General features: G+C 36.9%; 2 protein-coding genes across 3 annotated transcripts; one reads left to right on the top strand and one right to left on the bottom strand.

The window, feature by feature from the left end:
- Positions 1 to 855: 855 nt before the first annotated feature.
- Positions 856 to 6434, top strand: LOC108983671 (glutamate receptor 3.6-like). The gene is made up of 7 exons (XM_018955385.2): positions 856 to 1156; positions 1952 to 2269; positions 2411 to 3762; positions 3848 to 4125; positions 4613 to 4644; positions 4746 to 5152; positions 5409 to 6434. Exons 2-7 carry the CDS (start codon positions 2005 to 2007, stop codon positions 5898 to 5900), a joined length of 2826 nt encoding a protein of 941 aa, XP_018810930.1. The 5' UTR covers positions 856 to 1156; positions 1952 to 2004; the 3' UTR covers positions 5901 to 6434.
- On the bottom strand, positions 6246 to 16634 carry LOC108983672 (serine/threonine-protein kinase/endoribonuclease IRE1a). Of its 2 annotated transcripts, none has more exons than XM_018955386.2 (7): positions 16238 to 16634; positions 15081 to 15306; positions 12470 to 13893; positions 11499 to 11671; positions 8114 to 8360; positions 7164 to 7467; positions 6246 to 6614 (listed from the first exon to the last, which is right to left on the bottom strand). In XM_018955386.2, exons 1-7 carry the CDS (start codon positions 16384 to 16386, stop codon positions 6468 to 6470), a joined length of 2670 nt encoding a protein of 889 aa, XP_018810931.2. In that variant the 5' UTR covers positions 16387 to 16634; the 3' UTR covers positions 6246 to 6467. The 2 variants fall into 2 exon arrangements, with proteins under 2 accessions (XP_018810931.2, XP_018810933.1); XM_018955388.2 differs by having other exon boundaries at positions 16284 to 16393.
- Positions 16635 to 19234: the final 2600 nt, after the last annotated feature.

Genomic DNA, 19234 nt, shown 5'->3' with positions numbered 1-19234 from the left:
TGTAACATATATAATTTACTTCCAGCAATATGCTTTTACTACTTCTGGATCAAGCTCTAGCAAGTTAATAAACTTTTTAACTTTCCCTATCTGCGTGATGTGATAAGCTGGACGTTGGGCCTCCACAAAGTGTATAATAATGGATGTACGTACGTACAAGGACCTGATCATCAATGCATGCATGCAAGTATACTGCTCATATTTATATATATATATATATATATATATATTTAGTCAATATTATATATTACTGAAAATTAAACTATTTCAAGCTAGACATGCAGCTACTCATGAATTATATATGAATGTTTTGTTAATTAATAAGCAAAAGTGTTTTTTCAATTGGTTTGGAAGTGGCTGTCCAAAATGAACGTCCTCATGTATAAAAGTATGAGAAATGATACTTGCAGTCGTGAGCGTACAGTTATCGTGCAATCGCTTTAAAAAAAGTGAATAAATAAGGGACTCACATGAAAAGAAATTAATTTTTTAATAGTGGATCCTACTCTTTTTCAAAACGACTACACGATATTTACGCATTCCACGACTGTATGTAGCGTTCCTCTAAAAGGATATGCATAAAGTTACAACATTTTTATCGGGTTGACTACAGAGATGTCAGAGAGCACTCATTTATAATAATGCATGGCTATTGGGTGGTCCCCTCCAACAGCAACAATGACAAAAGTAATAAATTAATAGATTAACTAATGAGAATGAAAAGGATTAAAATTTATTGTTTGCCATCTGAAAAAACGAGTGCAAAAATATCTACAAGGTTCCCAAAGCACCTTTTCTCTGTTTCACCCACATGAAAATTATGCGCCTCTTGTGATTGCTGCCAATATAATAGAAAGAGAAATGACCACTGCCAACCATTTGAGCACTGGATATCCTCCCCCACCAAAATCATTCCCAACTTCATTAATCACCACCCAATCGGGACCAAATGCCCTCTTCGATTTCTCTGTCTCTCCTGTTAAATTTCATGCCCATGTCCATGTATCCACCACACATGCGTGTACATGAACATACCGACGACAATCCAGATATGATATCCGCCTCACCGACCGAACGGCATGAGCATGACAGTTGCAGTTGCATACCACCATTCCATCTTTGTTACACTTAATTTATATGCACTGTATATATCAGTGTAAGACCACGACTTCCTTAACTTCTCCTTCGTTGTTTGTTCTTTAATTCTCTGCAGTTCCTGTTCTTTTCCACACAAAAAAAAAAAAAATTCCAGGGTTGTAAAAATAGTTGTAAAGCGTTGCAGGTTCTAGGTGTCTAAGCTAAAACCTTTATCCTTCACCTGTAGTATTAAACTTCTCGAGATTTCTCTTATCCCCCTTATTTTCTTTCTGTAAAATCACCACTTTTTGTAGCCCCACATGTATGTCCTGCCTATTGTTTTCATTGTTTCAAATCGGTGTTTCTTTTTTCGTTGATTTTCCCCTCCCACTAACCTTTTGTCCCCTTCTTCCTTCTGCTCTAACGGTTGTTACTTTTTTTTTTCCTTGGCTCTGGAGGTTGCTACTTGTTTTGCCATGTTTTATTCCTGGATGGATTTTTATTCTTACTTGTCCGGGGTCTTATTAGGTCTTGATCATTGAGCAGAAAACACACATGTTTCTGTGATCATGTTAGTCAGTGATTCCATGCTTCTTATTTTTTGTATCATTTTTATATCTAGACAATTTTTTTTTTTTTAATTTATAGGTTTTTCTGTTCATTTTAAGAGTTCAAAAATTTGATCTTGAATCCGCAAATTCTATATCACCATTCCTTGCTTCATGTTCTGCGATAATTCAGTCATATGTTGCTTAGACATACTTTCAGGTGTTCCTTAAATCTAACATCTTTTTGGAGTGTATGTGTTTGGAACTATCGTTGCCATGCAGTTTTCTCGTTTCTTGATGTTTTTTTTTTTTTTAATGTTTTGCAGAGAGAGGTGATAATTTGGGTTGGGGTTTGTGATTAAAAAGGGGGCTATTTACCATGAATATGTTGTGGCTTCTGGTACTGATAGTTTTCTACCATGGGACCTCCTCAAATGGGGTTGTTACTAATGTTTCTAAAAGACCGGATGTTGTAAATGTTGGGGCTATTCTCTCTCGCGGCTCTATTATTGGCAAGGTTGCGAAAGTAGCAATAGAAGCTGCAGTTGAAGATGTGAACTCTGACCCAGGTGTTCTTTCTGGAACTAAGATAAATCTTACGATGCAGGACTCCAACTTCAGCGGATTTCTGGGCATTGTTGAGGGTATGTTATTCCTCATATCCATTGTTTGTTTTTTCATTAATCATCTCCTCTTCGTTGTTTTCATTTGTCATCTTCTCATGAGGTACGTTACTAAGAATCGGAAATGGGTTATGATTTTGTGTTTTTAATATGTCATAACAGCCTTACAATTCATGGAGAAAGACACCGTGGCCATAATTGGCCCTCAACTCTCTGTAACAGCTCACGTAATATCTCATATTGCTAATGAGCTTCAAGTCCCTCTATTGTCATATTCAGCTACGGACCCCACCCTGTCTCCACTTCAGTTCCCTTTCTTTGTTAGAACTGCCCAGAGTGACCTTTTTCAGATGGCTGCGATAGCAGAAATTGTGGACTACTATGGATGGAAAGAGGTGATTGCAGTCTACGTTGACGATGACCATGGCAGAAATGGAATTGCTGCATTGGGGGATAAGCTTGCTGAGAGACGTTGTAAGATCTCATTCAAGGCACCTATGCCTGTTGAAGTGAACCGGGATCAAATAACTGATGTACTGGTTAAAGTTGCTCTAAGTGAGTCTAGGATTATTGTTCTTCACACTTATGCCGGTTCTGGTCCAGATGTTATAAAGGTTGCAGAGTCTCTTGGGATGATGGGAGCTGGGTATGTGTGGATAGCTACTAACTGGCTCTCTACTAACCTAGATACAAATCCTCAGCTCACTTCAGATGCAACGGAAAACTTTGAAGGAGTTATTACTTTGCGTATGTACACACCAGATTCAGAACTCAAAAGAAAATTCGTTTCTAGGTGGAGTAACTTGTCTAGTGGAAAGAGTATCAATGGCACCTTTGGACTAAGTACTTATGGACTATATGCCTATGACACTGTTTGGCTTCTCGCTCATGCAATTGATGCATTTTTCAATCAGGGGGGAATCATCTCATTCTCAAATGATTCAAGGTTAACTGAGTTTAAAGGAGGGAGCATGAATCTTGATGCTATGAGCATCTTTAATGGAGGGAACCTATTGCTTAAGAACATCTTACAGGTTAATATGACCGGTGTAACAGGATCCATTAGTTTTACATCAGATAGGAACTTCATTCATCCTGCATTTGAAGTAATCAATGTCATTGGCGTAGGATATAGGAGGATTGGGTATTGGTCTAACTATTCTGGGTTATCTGTCCTGCCTCCAGAAATACTTTACACGAAACCACCCAATCGTTCCAGTGCAAACCAACAACTAAACAGCGCGATTTGGCCTGGACATACAACAGATCGGCCTCGTGGGTGGGCTTTCCCAAACAATGGAAGGCAATTGAGAATTGGAGTGCCAAAAAGAGTTAGTTATCTTGAAATTGTCTCACAAGTAGAAGGCACTGACATATTCAAGGGGTACTGCATTGATGTATTTACTGCCGCAGTGAACTTGTTGCCATATGCAGTCCCTTATAAATTAGTTCCATTTGGTGATGGTCGTAATAACCCAAGTGACACTGAACTTGTGCGTTTGATCACTACGGGTGTAAGTATTAGCAAAACAATCTTTCTAACAACTCCCAAGAATTTCTTTTAATTTTCTATTTCTCTGGTTTTCTTCAACCATGTAGGTGTATGATGCAGCAATAGGTGACATCGCAATCATCACTAACCGGACCAGAATGGTGGATTTTACACAACCATACATTGAATCTGGGCTAGTAGTAGTGGCCCCTGTTAGGAAATCAAACTCTAGTGCGTGGGCATTTTTAAGGCCATTTACTCCCACATTGTGGTGTGTTACAGCTATATTTTTCCTCATTGTTGGATTAGCAGTTTGGATTTTGGAGCATAGAATCAATGATGATTTCCGGGGTCCCCCTAAAAAACAAGTCGTCACTGTTCTATGGTGAGGTCTTGAACATATCAAATCTTATGAAAACCGCCTAATGCTTTCTGTTTTGCTTAATGTAAACCCACCAAGATAAGTTTCTTCCAACTAGATTTACTACGTGATTAGTGTAAACATATTATCATCAATTTGCTTTGAAGTTCTTTTTTCTGTTCCTTCTTTGTGGAAATAAAATCATGATGACGAAAAATGACTAGCAATCTTTTCGATTTGATTTAGGGAAAGCAGAGAACTCCTTACTCTTCTTTGCTGCAGAGATCTAGAGATCAAAGTACTGACATGAAAATTGCAATTTATTAGGACTTTTCGATGGGGTTTCATTTATGATGACACAAGTGCAAACCACTAACTGCATCAAGATCGTTTTGTTAGGAATTTTCTTCTTTCTAGCATAATTTGTCTCTGGTGAATTAATCATGTTTGTATTGAATCATCTTGGTGTAATTCACCAATCACTTACGTTTGTGCTTTGTTTGATCTGTAGGTTTAGCCTTTCAACTTTGTTTTTTTCCCATAGTAAGTGATTTGGCGCTAATTTGTTTCTAATTTCTCATAGCCATAGATGATGGTGGCTGCACGAGTATAGCTCAAGTTAACTCTTTTCTGTTACTCTGCAGAGCAAAATACGATCAGCACCCTTGGCCGCCTGGTGCTAATTATATGGCTATTTGTGGTTCTTATAATCAACTCGAGCTACACTGCAAGTTTGACCTCAATCCTTACAGTGCAGCAGCTTTCTTCTCCCATCAAAGGGATTGAAACTCTAATTAGCAGCAATGATCCGATTGGCCACCAGCAAGGTTCATTTGCGCGCAATTACTTAGTGGAGGAACTTGGCATCCGCGAGTCCAGACTGATTCCTCTTAATTCTCCTGAAGAGTATGCCAGAGCCTTAAAAGACGGTCCCCATGGGGGAGGTGTTGCTGCAGTTGTTGATGAGCGTGCATACGTAGACCTCTTTCTCTCAACTCGATGTGAATTCAGCATTATTGGTCAACAGTTCACTAAAGCCGGGTGGGGATTTGTAAGTATCTATTTTTATCAATGAAACCATACTCCCCTGCACTGCTTGGTTTTAGATTGATCTGTTTTCTCCTCTTCAAGGTTCTTTGAACACATATAAATATCTTCTACAGTGGTTTATTCACATGTTTTCACGAAAGAGTAAAATGTAGGTGGGTCTAGACAGATAAGGAAATGTTTAATCAATCGTACTTTTCATTCCCCAGTGCTGTTGGCCAGTAACAACATGCATGGTTTTGTTCTTCTATTATCATCAGGCATTCCCACGGGACTCACCTTTAGCAGTTGACATGTCAACTGCGATTTTAAGATTGTCTGAGAACGGAGACCTCCAGAGAATGCATGACAAATGGCTTACGAGGAGTGCATGCACACCACAAGGCACAAAGCTTGAAGTGGATCGTTTTCAGCTCAAGAGCTTTTGGGGTCTTTTTGTGACATGTGGGTTTGCTTGCTTGCTCGCTCTCTGTATATACTTCATTCTGATGTTGCGCCAGTTCAGCAGGCACTCAGAGGAACTCGAGCCTTCTGGTAGTGGTAGAAGCTCGGCATCTGGACGTGTTCAGACATTTCTTACATTTATAGACGAAAAGGAAGAGGATGTCAAAAGTCGCTCTAAGAGAAGGCAAATGGAGAAGGCCTCGATTAGGAGTACAGGTGAAGATGAATCAACCCACAGTTACAGTTCCAAGAGAAGACATATGGAAGCAAATTCCACTAAGAGTCTTGATGTTAGTAACGAAGTCTAAATACATCATCTACAGCTTAGACCTCATACACTTTCTTATACGTACACATAATACATACATTTATAGTTCCGATCCAAAGAGGAGCATATAATATATATCACAGTCCAAAAGGTGAAGAAGACTGTCAAGTTGCCAACCGCGCGCCTCAGTAAGTTCTAAAGTAATTTGGTTATTCATGATAGAATCTCCTTGTAGCCCAGATTTTTGTAAACTCATTAGCCGTCTATTCCTCTATAAATCACCAAATTTTGGATTCAGAATGAACTTTTGATTAATACAGAACATGAAACATTTATTTCCCTCTTGGCTAGCCTTCTACTTTCTTAAAAAAAAATCCGGGACAAATAAATTTAGAAGAACTATAATAACACTGTCATCACTCGCCTGTGGTGGCAAGAGTACACATGGTAAAATTAATTAATACACATTCTATACATTATTTAGTATGTTTACACCTATAAACACCATGTTTATCATGATTAATTGAATATGAACGCTATATAATTAGATCTGAATCACCAATGCAGCCACAAACAGTTCATAATCAGTTAAATATAGGCCCACGTGCTAATCAACGTTGATATTCAAATACTTCCGAAACCATCCCTCTCCCCGACAGTATCTGCAAACAACATTGTGGACCTCCATTAAGAGTCTTGGAAATCGACTAGCAAAGTAGCTATCAAATCCTTCAGGTACTGGTCCTAAGAGCCCCTGAAATAACCATGAATAATTATAAAAAACAACAACAATCAGCTACATATTTGTTCAATAACAATCTATCCCCTATAAAGATAAAAGGGGGATATGCAAATTATCCAATAGTTTATATGACAATAGATCTACTCGTATTCAGTCTACGTGACGAAGGATAAATGTTCACTGAGGCCGACCGGCCTAATAATGGCAACTTTAAAGTGAGACTATCAAACAGACCAACCCGGCCTAAAAAGAATAAATATCTTGACCCAGTTAAGGAGTAGATTGCAGCTCCACCGACTTCAGGACTGATTTCCATGGGCCCATCATCCGACCCTTTCATTCTGGAATGCATGAGAACCCTACAAATTTGAGTTTTCTAAATTTCTTTAAAACTATGTGACAATTTCATAAATGCAAGTCTTGTTATCATTATTGCAGCACCATCCGATAAATGATCGTGATACTCTAATGCACGTGTCCGTTTCTATGCATATGGGATTTGGAATAGATCATATACTAGAATAAGCTGAACATAACCCATGCTTAGTTCAAGAAACAAACCTGAATTTCTTTTGGAAGTTCTCTGTAATGATTCAACTTGTTTCGCATGACACGCAATAAGTCTCGAACACTATCAAATTTGTACCGTCTATAATGGCCAATGTTCGTGATAAATGCAGGATCCATCTTTTGATCCCATTTTGAGCCCAATGCTACCGACCCGATGCTTTCTAATGCTTTAAAGAATTCAGAATTACTCTCCCTGTCCTCCAATTCGACCCGGTCACTAGTATCCCGAAGAAATGACAGTCTAGTCTCAGAACTCCAAAATAAAGGGTGGTGCAACACCTCTGATGCCCTAGGTCTGAAAGCAAATACGTATTTCGTAAATGCAAATATTACTGAAAAAGAAGCATATAACATGGGAGTAGGAGAAAAGCTCATATGATGTGCTAATGATTGAATGGTAAAAATCAATCAATCGTTGACTGTTTAATTCTGTCGTACACTGAACTCAAGACAATACTCTTGCTCAACAAGCACCAAATCACTTTTTGGGGTTGGTAAATCGAATAATGAAAACACATTATTAGAATTATTAGAATATCAGTATATTCAACATAAGTAATTAGTGGTTAGACCACCCTATTACCTGGTAAGAAAGTATAGAAGGTTTTTGGAGGTCAAGACCAATCATAATGTGTCGATCCTTCAACCCATAAAGTAAACTAGATATGGGCAGGTTTGTTGTGGCTGGGAAACAAAATAAATCTTTAATTTTAATGGAGCACCGAAATTCTACCTTACTCGACTCATAGGTAGGTTTAGACAAATGTTTTTGTTTGGAAATCAGTTAACATGCCAGAACTTTTTTTAAATTGATAAGCTGAACTAAAATAATTTAAAACGATTTGAGAAATAACATGCCAAACTTCCATAATCTGGTAGAGAATAGTATTGCATACTAAAAAACAAACATTTTCAACAGCATTAAGAGAAGTAATGCTCACCTTAATGCAGGGTCAGGACGCAATAAACGAAAAATAAGATCCACACCTTCAGGGATATTTTCCACCAAAAAGAGGTCCATTTGGTTCTTCACAATGTTGATATCACGTTCAAGACGTTCACCAAATGGATGTCTGCCTCCAGTTATGCAGAAAAAAAGGATACAGCCTAAACTAAACAGATCTACGGCACGAGTTTGCCGTCCATGCAGAAGTTGTTCCGGTGCTTGCCAACCAGAACTGCCACAACCTATGGTATGTGATTACATATTAATAATTTGAATAATGAATAAGAAACACATAAATAGCGAGATAGGATATAACAATTGAGACAAATTGATCCAAGATTGCAAGTGCCACAACTTGTGTAACACCCGGGCCTAGCACCAAGCCTGTTTTCTTATATTTTCGGGTTAAGTATATGAAAAGCCCAATTGAAATTTTTCGAGTACTATTTTATGGGCCAAATTGGTTTTTCTAACGGTTATCAAATTTTCTAATGGACTTGTCATTGTAGTTAAATTCTTGGAATAATTTTTTGAATCGGGTTAAAAATAGTTTTATAGGCCAAGAAAATTTATAGGACAAGTTGTAATATTATAGAGTTTTAGATTGAGGCCCAAAATTTAAGGAAGAGTCCATTTATTTTTTTCACTACCAGTCATAGGCCCAAATTTTTGAAATGGACCAAGAAGCTCTAGTCCATGAGATTTTCTTTCTGACCCCACAACACGCACGTAGTTTCCCTCTTCATGCACGTCTCCCCTTCCTGTTTTCTCTAGGGCTTGTTTTGGTTTTAAATCTCCTATATATATAGATACATTTATCCCACATGCACATTTACCCCTTCCCTTCTCTAGGGTTTTCATGCCACCCTTATACATATATATATATATATGCACTTATCATTTCATGCATAGAGAAACTGCCGAAACACTGTTGCTGCCCTCTTCAGCCTTCTCCTCGTCGCTGCCTCCCAACACCTGCTAGCTCAGCCACACACAGTTGCTTCACGGAGTCATCTCTGCACCCTCGCATGATCATCCACCACCCCATGCACCACCGAAGGGTAGCCACTGCACAGGCCACACGAACGTAAGCCCCTGAACCAAGAACAGTCGTAGCCTCCATCCACATAAGTTCGCAGCAAGCTCCTTCGCACCGCCACCTCCACCTCACGAAAACCGCCTACCCAAGGCCTAGCGTACTACTCCGTAGCCCTCCCCCCACCGTGCACCACCACCCTCTTCACAAACTCAGCCCGTTGTCCCCTGTTTTCCCACTCCCAAAATAGAGCAAGTCCTTGCTCAAGCCGTCCACTGAGCTCCCCTCCGCCGGCCTCTCACTTTCCCTATGCCCCTCGGTTTTCAGCCACATTACACAACGGAAGCCACCACACGTAGCTCCCAACCAGTCGCACGCCTTCCCTTCCGCACGTCATACTCTCTCCATTTCTCACTCATGCTTTCACCGTGTTCTCTCTCTCTCTGTCTCTCTGTGCTCCGCAGCGATCACCACCATCCACCAAGCCCCTTGCTCCGCCGCACGCCTCCGCCGCATGTTTTTGTTGCCTTTTCGTATGGTTTATAGGAGGTTTTCTGGAAATTACGACTTGGCCATCTTAGTTGTAAAAACAAGATTTTAGAAATGGGTTGTTTTATTTTGGGCCACAGGGACTTGTTTTCTACTTGGCCTTTTAATTTTTTAGTGTGTTAGGTTAAGTTATTTTGAAGTTAAATGTTTTTGGGTTGGGCTCGTTTTCTTAAATGGACTGGGGTTTGTGTTGAAATTAGATTAAGTATATTAAGTAGATATTGATGGATTTGGAAAATGATGGCATTTCAGGATTATGAGAATTTTAGGTTTTGAGGAATTAAAAATAGGACGATTTTTTTAGCATTTCACGTTTAAATTTCGGAATACTTGTTCGAGTGAAAATTTACGGAAATTAGGTGATTATTTTTAGGTGACGACTTATATTTGTTCGGCATTGTTAAGAAAAATTTCTGATAAGCTAAAAAGTTCGGATAAGCAGAGTTCTTATGCTAAACTTTGCATAAAAATCAAATGGACTGAGGTCAATTTTGAAAAATATGCATGTTTTGTTATGAAAAGAAATTTGAACTACCTCAGTTATTTGTTCTGCATTACTCATGAGATTTTGTTTAAGAATAAAGTATTTTCTGACATAACTAGTGTAGACATGAGTTATTTTACATTTTATTTCTGAACTGTACAAAAGAGAGCGAATATGAAATTTTGTGCATAAATTATATTTTTGTGATCTGATTCTATTCTGTTTTGAAGATGTTCAATACTCTGATATGATATAATGTGATTTCTGAAAATCTCTAGCGTAACATTCTGTTTCTGTTCCATTCTGACCTTACCACAGGTGTAAAACTGTGACCTCTATTTAGGTTGGTACCAATTTTTTTTGTTTCCGGTGCACTCACTTTGGAAGTGGTTTTCTGCAAAGTATTTCTTGTGTGCACACTCGAGACTCTGAGAATAATAAGGGGAAGATTCACATTCAATTTCTACTTGGTTGGTTGCCAGGGTTTGCACAATCCTACCACGGGGGTTAAACATGTTCTTTGTTCTGATATGATAAGATAAGATGTGATGTGATGTTTCAATTTATGCTATGTCAAAGGGATTTTGATTATGAATATTTTTTAATTTTCGCTCTGATATTTTTGATAATATTATGATTCTGCATTCTGAAAAAAAATATTTTGTTATGCATTCTGAAAGAAAGTATTTTGTTCTACATTTTGAACTCTGTAAATGCTCATGTTTACACACTAGTATATGTTCTCTGCTTACTGAGTTGTTGACAATTCACCCCTAATCTCAAAACATTTTTCAGATAATTTTGATGGTTCAGCTGGAGAACAAGAGTTTGAAATTTTAGCAAGGTGTGATGATCGTAGACGAATAAGTGTTCAAGGCTACAAGTACTTATTTGAGAGTCAGTTATTAAATTGATTATTTTCAGATATTTTGATGTGTTGAGTTAAGGATATTTTCGAGTCTTTGGGAAGTTTTTAATTTATGTTATTGAGAATTTCTTCATTGTACTTATGAAATAACATGGATATTTTGTTTGAGCAAATGAATTAATATTTTATGGAGTTTTCTGAATTTTATAGTTGTGATATTGGAGATGATTTTAGGTAATATGAGCTAACTCTCCGGAAACGGGGCGTTACAACTAGAATTCTCATTACACCAGACGGAAAGGTAAACCGATCAAAATGGTCAAACCAAGCATACCTTTCAAAACTCATCACGCAATAGATAACATCAGTTATGCATGTACTAAATAATGTTGTATACAAAGGGCGAAAACTACTGAAAAAAATAACTAGGTAAGAGTGCTTGCCAGTAGCTTGATGACTCAAGGAAGACATATCCCCAACAAGACGCTTACTAATGCCCATGTCAGAAAGTTTTGCACATAAAGATCTTTCCTTCATTATCAAGACATTTTGAGGCTTTAAGTCGCGATGAATTATTCCCAATTCATGCAAATGCACTAGCCCATAAACCACATCCCTGTGTCAAATGCAAGATAAGGGGTTAAGAAGATGCTAACAAAAATCAAAACTATTTAGCCTACACTTGTGTTCATGTGGGGCTTGACAGGCACAATGGTCACATTCAAAGCATTGAAATCAATATCAAAACGAATATGCATTTCACCCTCCTAATAACTGAACTTATGGGTAGTACAGAAAACTTGGGGTATTAGTATGGCAATTCAAACTTTCCAGGGTTGTATGATGATATCCACCAAAGATGTATGTTTAAGTCCCACGAGTGTGGAGTTTTGCCTCATCTTTCTCATGCATTAATGACAACAATCCAACCTCCTGGATGGATCTTTCATTATTATACACCCTTGTTACAAATAACAGTAAATCATTGTGAAGATATTATATACAAAATCCTCAAAACTGCTCAGCACATGAATGAGGCTTGAGTCATTTCAGATGCTATGCCAAATAAATGAATGAAATTCAAACACTAGACAACACAAGTGCAAACATGCATGACCCAAGCCTAATGAGTTATACTTAACTGTCAAGCAGCACTAATAACTGTTACCGGGTTTGCAGCTAAGTGGGAAAACTTGCAAAATCACTAGAAAGATTAATAGTTAGTAATGCCAAATAGGAACAAAGAAGAAGAAAACAAGGCTACACATAAATAGACATTATGGCTATGATGATAGGAATTATCTGAGCTAAACACAAAGGCTACTTTCATCTTTCTTTCTTTCTTTCTTTCTTTCTCCTTTTGATAAACCAACAAATACTATCACGTGAAAACAATAAAGACATACCAACCAACCTCATCATCTTTAACAATAGAAGTGAAGGATGACCATTTGCTTTCCACAAATTGATACCCGACAGTCTATTCTTCATGGACTCTAGACGGGCTTTATAATCGATCATAGCTCTCGTAGCTTGTTTCTCATTGAATGCTGGGTATTGTGAATAATCTGTGTAAACCTGGATCAAATCATCCAAGCTGCAAGTACACCGCTCCAAAGAGAGATAGACAAAATCTTGATCATATTCCACTCCATACCATCGAACAATGTTTGGATGGTAGTCAGATGCTATAAGATTCTGAATTTCTTTAAAAGCCACATCATTATGAGCATGGACCAGACGTTTTACGGCAACTGGTCGACCCTCATAGATTCCCTCGAGGATAATGGTACCATTACTTCCCTTAGCAATTTCAGTGTTTGATACAAATAGTTTACCTATCCTGCGTCCATTTGCGCCACCATCTAAAAGTTTACTGAGGTGCAACAGTGTTTTGTTCTCACCATCAATGTGTGCATAATTATCCTTTTTCTCAACATCATCATTGTTTGCTGATTTTTTGTTCTTCTTCCTCTTCAAAGATGCAGCTTTTGAGCTAGAATTACAAGGCAGCTCATTCAACGAAACTTTTTCTTTAAGAAACAGAACAAAAGCTTTAACGACAAGGCCCACAACAAGAATGATCATGAACATGATGATGGAAAATGCTAATGACCACTCACGAAACATGATTAACATGTGACTAAGAGAAAATTTAGTGCTATGCACTTCAACAATCCCTGTATCATCAATCTCCCTAGGAGGCAATTGAAGCATTGTGTCACTATCATCTACAAGTCTATCAACCTTGGGTTTTATAGGAATTATCAAACCTGAAGGAGGCATTGGCAGCAGCACATCTCCAAGATGAGCCCCTGGGAGCGTTTCAATCCCAGAGGATTCTAGCATAATATGACTACGATGGCAGAAAATAGGGCCTCTTGTGTGACATGACAACGGCAAAGCAAAGTCAATTCCAGTTTCTAAACCAAGCTTATCCAGAAAATTCAAAGGACCCCCACTAGAAGCATCTAGACAAAGCAAAGAAGCCCCAATTTCAGCAATCGTCATATTCCACGAAGTTTTGTCCGAGTCTCGAGCAAATGACGTCAGTAGATAATCTGTCCTTGTGATGTGCAGTCGCAAATCAACAATATTTGGACTCTTAGATCCAGGCTTTACCAACACCTTACTGGATATATCCTTATATGAAACACTCTGGCTTTCATCATCACTTCGCAATGTTGATTGAGAATTGAACCTGTAAGTGCGGATCAACTTTCCAGTCCTAAGATCAACCTCAAAAACAGTTGTTTTCTTAGATCCAAGCGTAACAGCCCCATCCTCTGATATGTATGGTGTATTTTTGACAAATTCATCAATAGACATCGATAGTTTCTGCATTGGCAATAAGAATCAGTAATACGACATATCACAACAAAGTGAAACAGTATTTACACACGACCAGAACTGGTATCATAATAGGTGAACTCGTAAGGGGACACTTTTAGGTTGTGCAAGCAGCATTAAGTGATTAGAAGAAAAATAAAAAAATATGCATGTGACAGTCTCTAGTGATCATAGACATCAAGCAACTACAAAGGTTAAGCCGCAATGGAGAGCCTAGAAATTCCTTCAGTGTCAACAATCCATCGAAAAATGCAACAACTTTTTTTTATTGGCACTAGGTGTCCGGGAAGAGTATCCCGACTAATCCCAAGGGTGCACAGGCCCTCAGCAAGGAGTTTCCCACAAGTCCACCTCAGGTAATTCAAGGGGAAAATCTCTTTGTCTGATGGCCCTTACAGATTGTTTGCATCCATTAGGATTCAAACCTTGGATCTTGGAGGGAGCATACCACCAAGACGAAAGCCATTACCACTTGAGTCAACCCCTAGGGTTTAACAAATGCAACAGCTTAAAAATAGAACTTAACTTCCTCATCATTTTTTTAATGACAAGGAACCCTGAAGACCGTGCAAACACGTCGTGTATTTTCTATACCTGCAGTGCGGCCCATCATACGGATTAGGTAAATCATTGGCTTTTCACTCATGGGACGTGACTCTCATAAATTATTTGCACCCACAAGTTTGAACCATAGATCTGGACAAGCATATCCCCAAGAGAAAGGTCCTTACAACTTGAGTCAATCCCAAGGGACTAGCAAATTCACTTTTACAAAATATATTTTTAATGATATGGAATCCCAACAAGGCAAGGGCCAACGAACCAACCCTAGGGTAGTAAACCCCGGGTTCCACACACAACACACAACAACAAAAATGTAAGAAACTCATAACAAGTCAATAATCAACACTTTTCAATTGAAGCTTTTGTTTTCTTTATAGACAAGTGAGTGGGTCCAGAAGGAAAGGGGGGGGGGGGGGGGGAGGAGGATAGCAGACTGCCACATGAACTTATGCTCTAGGGAACCACCTGATATTCATAATTCCTCCTCTTTCATTTCCCTCACACTATTTGCAAATATGTAAAATGTCTGTTAAGAACTTCTAAGAACGAAGTTGGCCTTAGGGTCCATCAAATTTCCAAGTTCATCTCATAAAAGTGTTGATACAACATACCACTCTACCAAAGTGCTCAGTGTGCATATACAACTCCCAGTCATCTCCACAATCTATGAAAAATCTGCCGCCCGCATTTTCTTTATCTTTATCTTGGCTGAATGGAGCCTGAAATGAAGTATAAATTGGTGCTCCTGATGCAAACGACCAGATAACTCTCTTAGAGTTACTCTCCACCAAATAGACTGTCCCATCCAGGCCAGCAATCAGTGTCGTACTATGTTCACTGTTCCCAAGGAAAGGCAACATAACATAATTAGATACTCATACCAAAAGAAAAGAATATAGATCTGTGCGTGAGTGTGTATAGTGTTACTCAAATGAAAGCTAATCTACAATTAACAGGTAACGATGCTTAACTCGGATAGGGAGAGAGAATACGGAAAAGACTTTTTAATTAGTAACCAAAAATTTTATTGATGATATTGATAGGCATAGCCTAAGTACACGGGGCATATAAGTGACGAGCATACAGAAAAGAATTCAGAGGATTTAGCGGGGTACCTTGCCATCTCAAACTCCCTTACATGTCCCTCAAATGAAGTGGATTTTTTATGAACGAGATAGCGTTTTTATGAATTTCTCCATGCTTTAATCTTCAACCATAACAATTTCATAAAATTTGAACAACTTCTAACCACAATATCGTCACTATTCTCAATCTACTCCAAATTTACATAATATCTTATCATGTCCTCCGCTTTCAAGTTTCAACCATACCGCCAAATAAGTGGAGGGATATCGAAGCTCTCCACCCTTTCATTTTAAACATCCAATTATTGGAAAGGAAAAAAGTTTCTCTGAACTATTCTTCCACTTCTTATCATCTCCTCTCCTCACCCCTCCCTCCAAAACTCCAAACCTAGGGTTAGTAAAACTATGCTTTTTCTGCGAGTCGGGCCCAACAACCATTAAAGGCTAACTAAATGCGATTTTGAAAAACTAAAAGGTCAGTGTCATTTCAAGACCCTGACGGTTTTTTTTGCTTCAATAGTTCAATTCACTCCATAAATTATCCAGCGTGCATGATACAGAGTTAGCAGTTAGGATTGCTGAACATATTCGATTTCAAACTATGTTCCTCGAAAAATTTATTCAAGAAACTTGGAAAAACAAATAAATTCACAAAAAGTGAGAAAAGAAACAGAAGGACTCACGGTGAGATAGACAAGAGAGACCGACTCGGGCTCCGAGATAACTCACCCCCATACGGACTCCAAAGCGATAACTCAGCAAATGAGCTCGAAAACGCCGAGATTACGAATACCAAAAACAAGCATAAGATACAAATAAAATGGTGTTTCATCTCCGAAATGAGATAAATTGGAAGTTAATGTTGATAGGTTTGAGAAAAGAGAGGCTGTGAGTCGTGGGAATAAGGAGATGGTCAAGGGTTTTGGAGATCATGGGAGAGTAGCATCAGGCAGCATCGAAGATTCTAAGCTTCTTCCATCCCTGCAATTTTAGGATCTCCGAACCCGTAACCTTAGGGCACTCGCAATGTCTTATCTATTTGGCATTTTTTACGTAAAAAAACTAGCAATATGTCAAAATAAGCTCTTAAAACTAATGCAAATTATATATGAACTAAACAGATTCTCTAAATTTAACAGATTCTTCAAATAAAAAAAAACATGTATTAATTTAAGTATTTTTTATGATTTCTTTCTTTTCATTACTTTTTTATTTTTATTATTTCTTGTTTTCATGATTTTTTTTTCTAATTTTCACATCTACACTCTCATTCATAACATGAAAAAGTTATAATGTTATTAAGGGCTCGTTTGTTTTTAGAGATGAGATGAGTTGAGATTAAAGTTAAAAAGTTAAATAAAATATTGTTAGAATATATTTTTTAATATTATTATTTTTTTGGGATTTGAAAAAGTTGAATTGTTTATTTTATTTTGTGTGGGGATTTGGAAAAGTTGTAATGATGAGGTGAGATGAGATGAGATGTTTTTGGAAAACAACCAAGGCCTAAATAATAACAATAAAGAAAATAATAAAGTAGGCAGTAAAATCAGCCATATTAAGTATAATTGATATAGGAAAATGCTGGGATAGATGAATTAGACCCCCAAATCGACCGATTCTTAGTTTTTTTAAGAAAAAAATTTAATAATTAAGGAATTGTTTATTAGTGAATTGATTTGTTTTAAAAAAATATATTTAAAAATATTTAAAAAATATGTTAAAAAAAATTTACGCCTATCAGTCAAACTATCGGTACCTTTTATCGGTACCGACAGTAGGACCCATTGAAATAATAGGCATAAAGATTAAATAACATAATAGACAAATTTGATTTCATTAAAAATATAATTACATAGAAATTAATTCTCGAAAGTAATGATGGAAGACATTATTGTGAAAAACATACATAGCGATGACAAACAAAGTAAAGTAAACACAAGCAAATCAATCACACGACACAAAATTAAATATGATTAGGCAATGTGCCTACATCGACAGAGCTATAAAAGATTTTATTATATTGAGGAATCATAAAATACACTTTGGAGAATATCACTGCTCAGAACACTTAGAGTTTACTAAAGTGTTCATTGAGTACATATTTATAGTGTCACACGACGGAAACCCTAATTTTCACTTTTCTACATTATTTGCTCGAGTGGAGTGTCAAGCGCGTCTTAAGCGAACTCTTTGTCCAAGCTTCGCTGGAGCGAATGTCAAGCGAGTGTCAAGCGAACTTTCTGTCTAGCGCTTTTTTGATTACAAATAGTGCCAAAAATTGAATGCGACTCCGACAAATCAGAGTCAAGTTAAAGGTGTCGTTGGACCAACTCTAACTCTGACTCTGACATTGTACATATTTTTATTTATCATATATACTAGAATAGGTACATAGTTATATAACTATAACTTATATAGTTAAATTCAATAATATACTAGTTAGTATGAGCTCATTATTATAAAATAATATACTTATACTATAATATAAAGAGACTAATGATCGTTTAATATATGTAAACATCATAATATTACTACCATATATAATCAAGTATAGAAATAAGTCATAGACTAGTATTTAAATAAATCTAGTATAGTAAGTTAATAACACATATACTAATTAACTTTTTTTTTTTTAATAAACCTCATTTCATTCATTCAAATCAGTCATTACAATCTATATCAGAAGTAATCAAACTTGAGATAAAAACAGGATATTCTTCAATCCAACATGTAAAAGTTTATATGTTTAAGGCAAACTTTGCCAAACTATGAGCAATCATATTGCCTTCTCTTCGAACGAATTGTATCTTCCAGTGCAGCAACTCTTCCAAGCTACTCTTCACATCTTCCACAACCTGTCCATACCAAGTCCAGCAAGCTACATCTTCTTTCACAGCATTGATTACTAATTAACTTAAAGTATAATAACATGTAATTAAACATTAGAAAGTCTAGTATATAATAAAGTTAGACATTAATAATAATAACATATAATGCTAATATATAATAACATGTAATTAGACATTGTAGTATAGACCTAGTATAATAACGTAATAACACATAATACTAATTTACTGAAATATAATAATATGTAATTAGACACTAGAAATAAGTCTAGTGTAGAAATAAGTTATAAATAAATTAGATACTAGTATAATATAATAACATGTAATACTATAATACAATTACATGTAATTAGAGACTATAAATAATATGTAATACTATGGTATGATAACATGTAATTAAACAATATAATATAACTCTAGTACAAGAATAAGTTAGATATTAGTAGAGAAGTAAATTAGCATGGAATGATTTAGTCTTTAGTTTTAAATTTTTTGTAAAAAATTGAAATTTAGAAACCCACAAAAAAATCTTTTTTAAAATGAGCTAAATATAAGGTAAAAAAAAAACCCAAAGAAAGCCTAAATCCAACTCCACTCCAACTCTATTCTAACAACTCGAAGTCAGAGTCGGAGTCAGATTGGAGTCTACATAAGTCAAAGTTCGGATTTGAACTCTGACAAACTCGGAGTCAGTGCTCACCCCTAGCTGGCTGAAACAGTAAAAGTAAATAATGATTCTTCTAGGCAAAAGTTGTTTGTCTTAAACTGTCGGCTGCAACAGTAAAATTAAATGATTGAGATTCTTTGACGAGGCCTTTTTGTCTTGAAGCG

Source organism: Juglans regia, chromosome 11, assembly GCF_001411555.2.
Source record: "Juglans regia cultivar Chandler chromosome 11, Walnut 2.0, whole genome shotgun sequence".
Lineage (NCBI taxonomy): Eukaryota > Viridiplantae > Streptophyta > Magnoliopsida > Fagales > Juglandaceae > Juglans > Juglans regia.
Note: the sequence above shows the minus strand (reverse complement) of the source record. Positions and strands in the feature narration are given on the sequence as shown.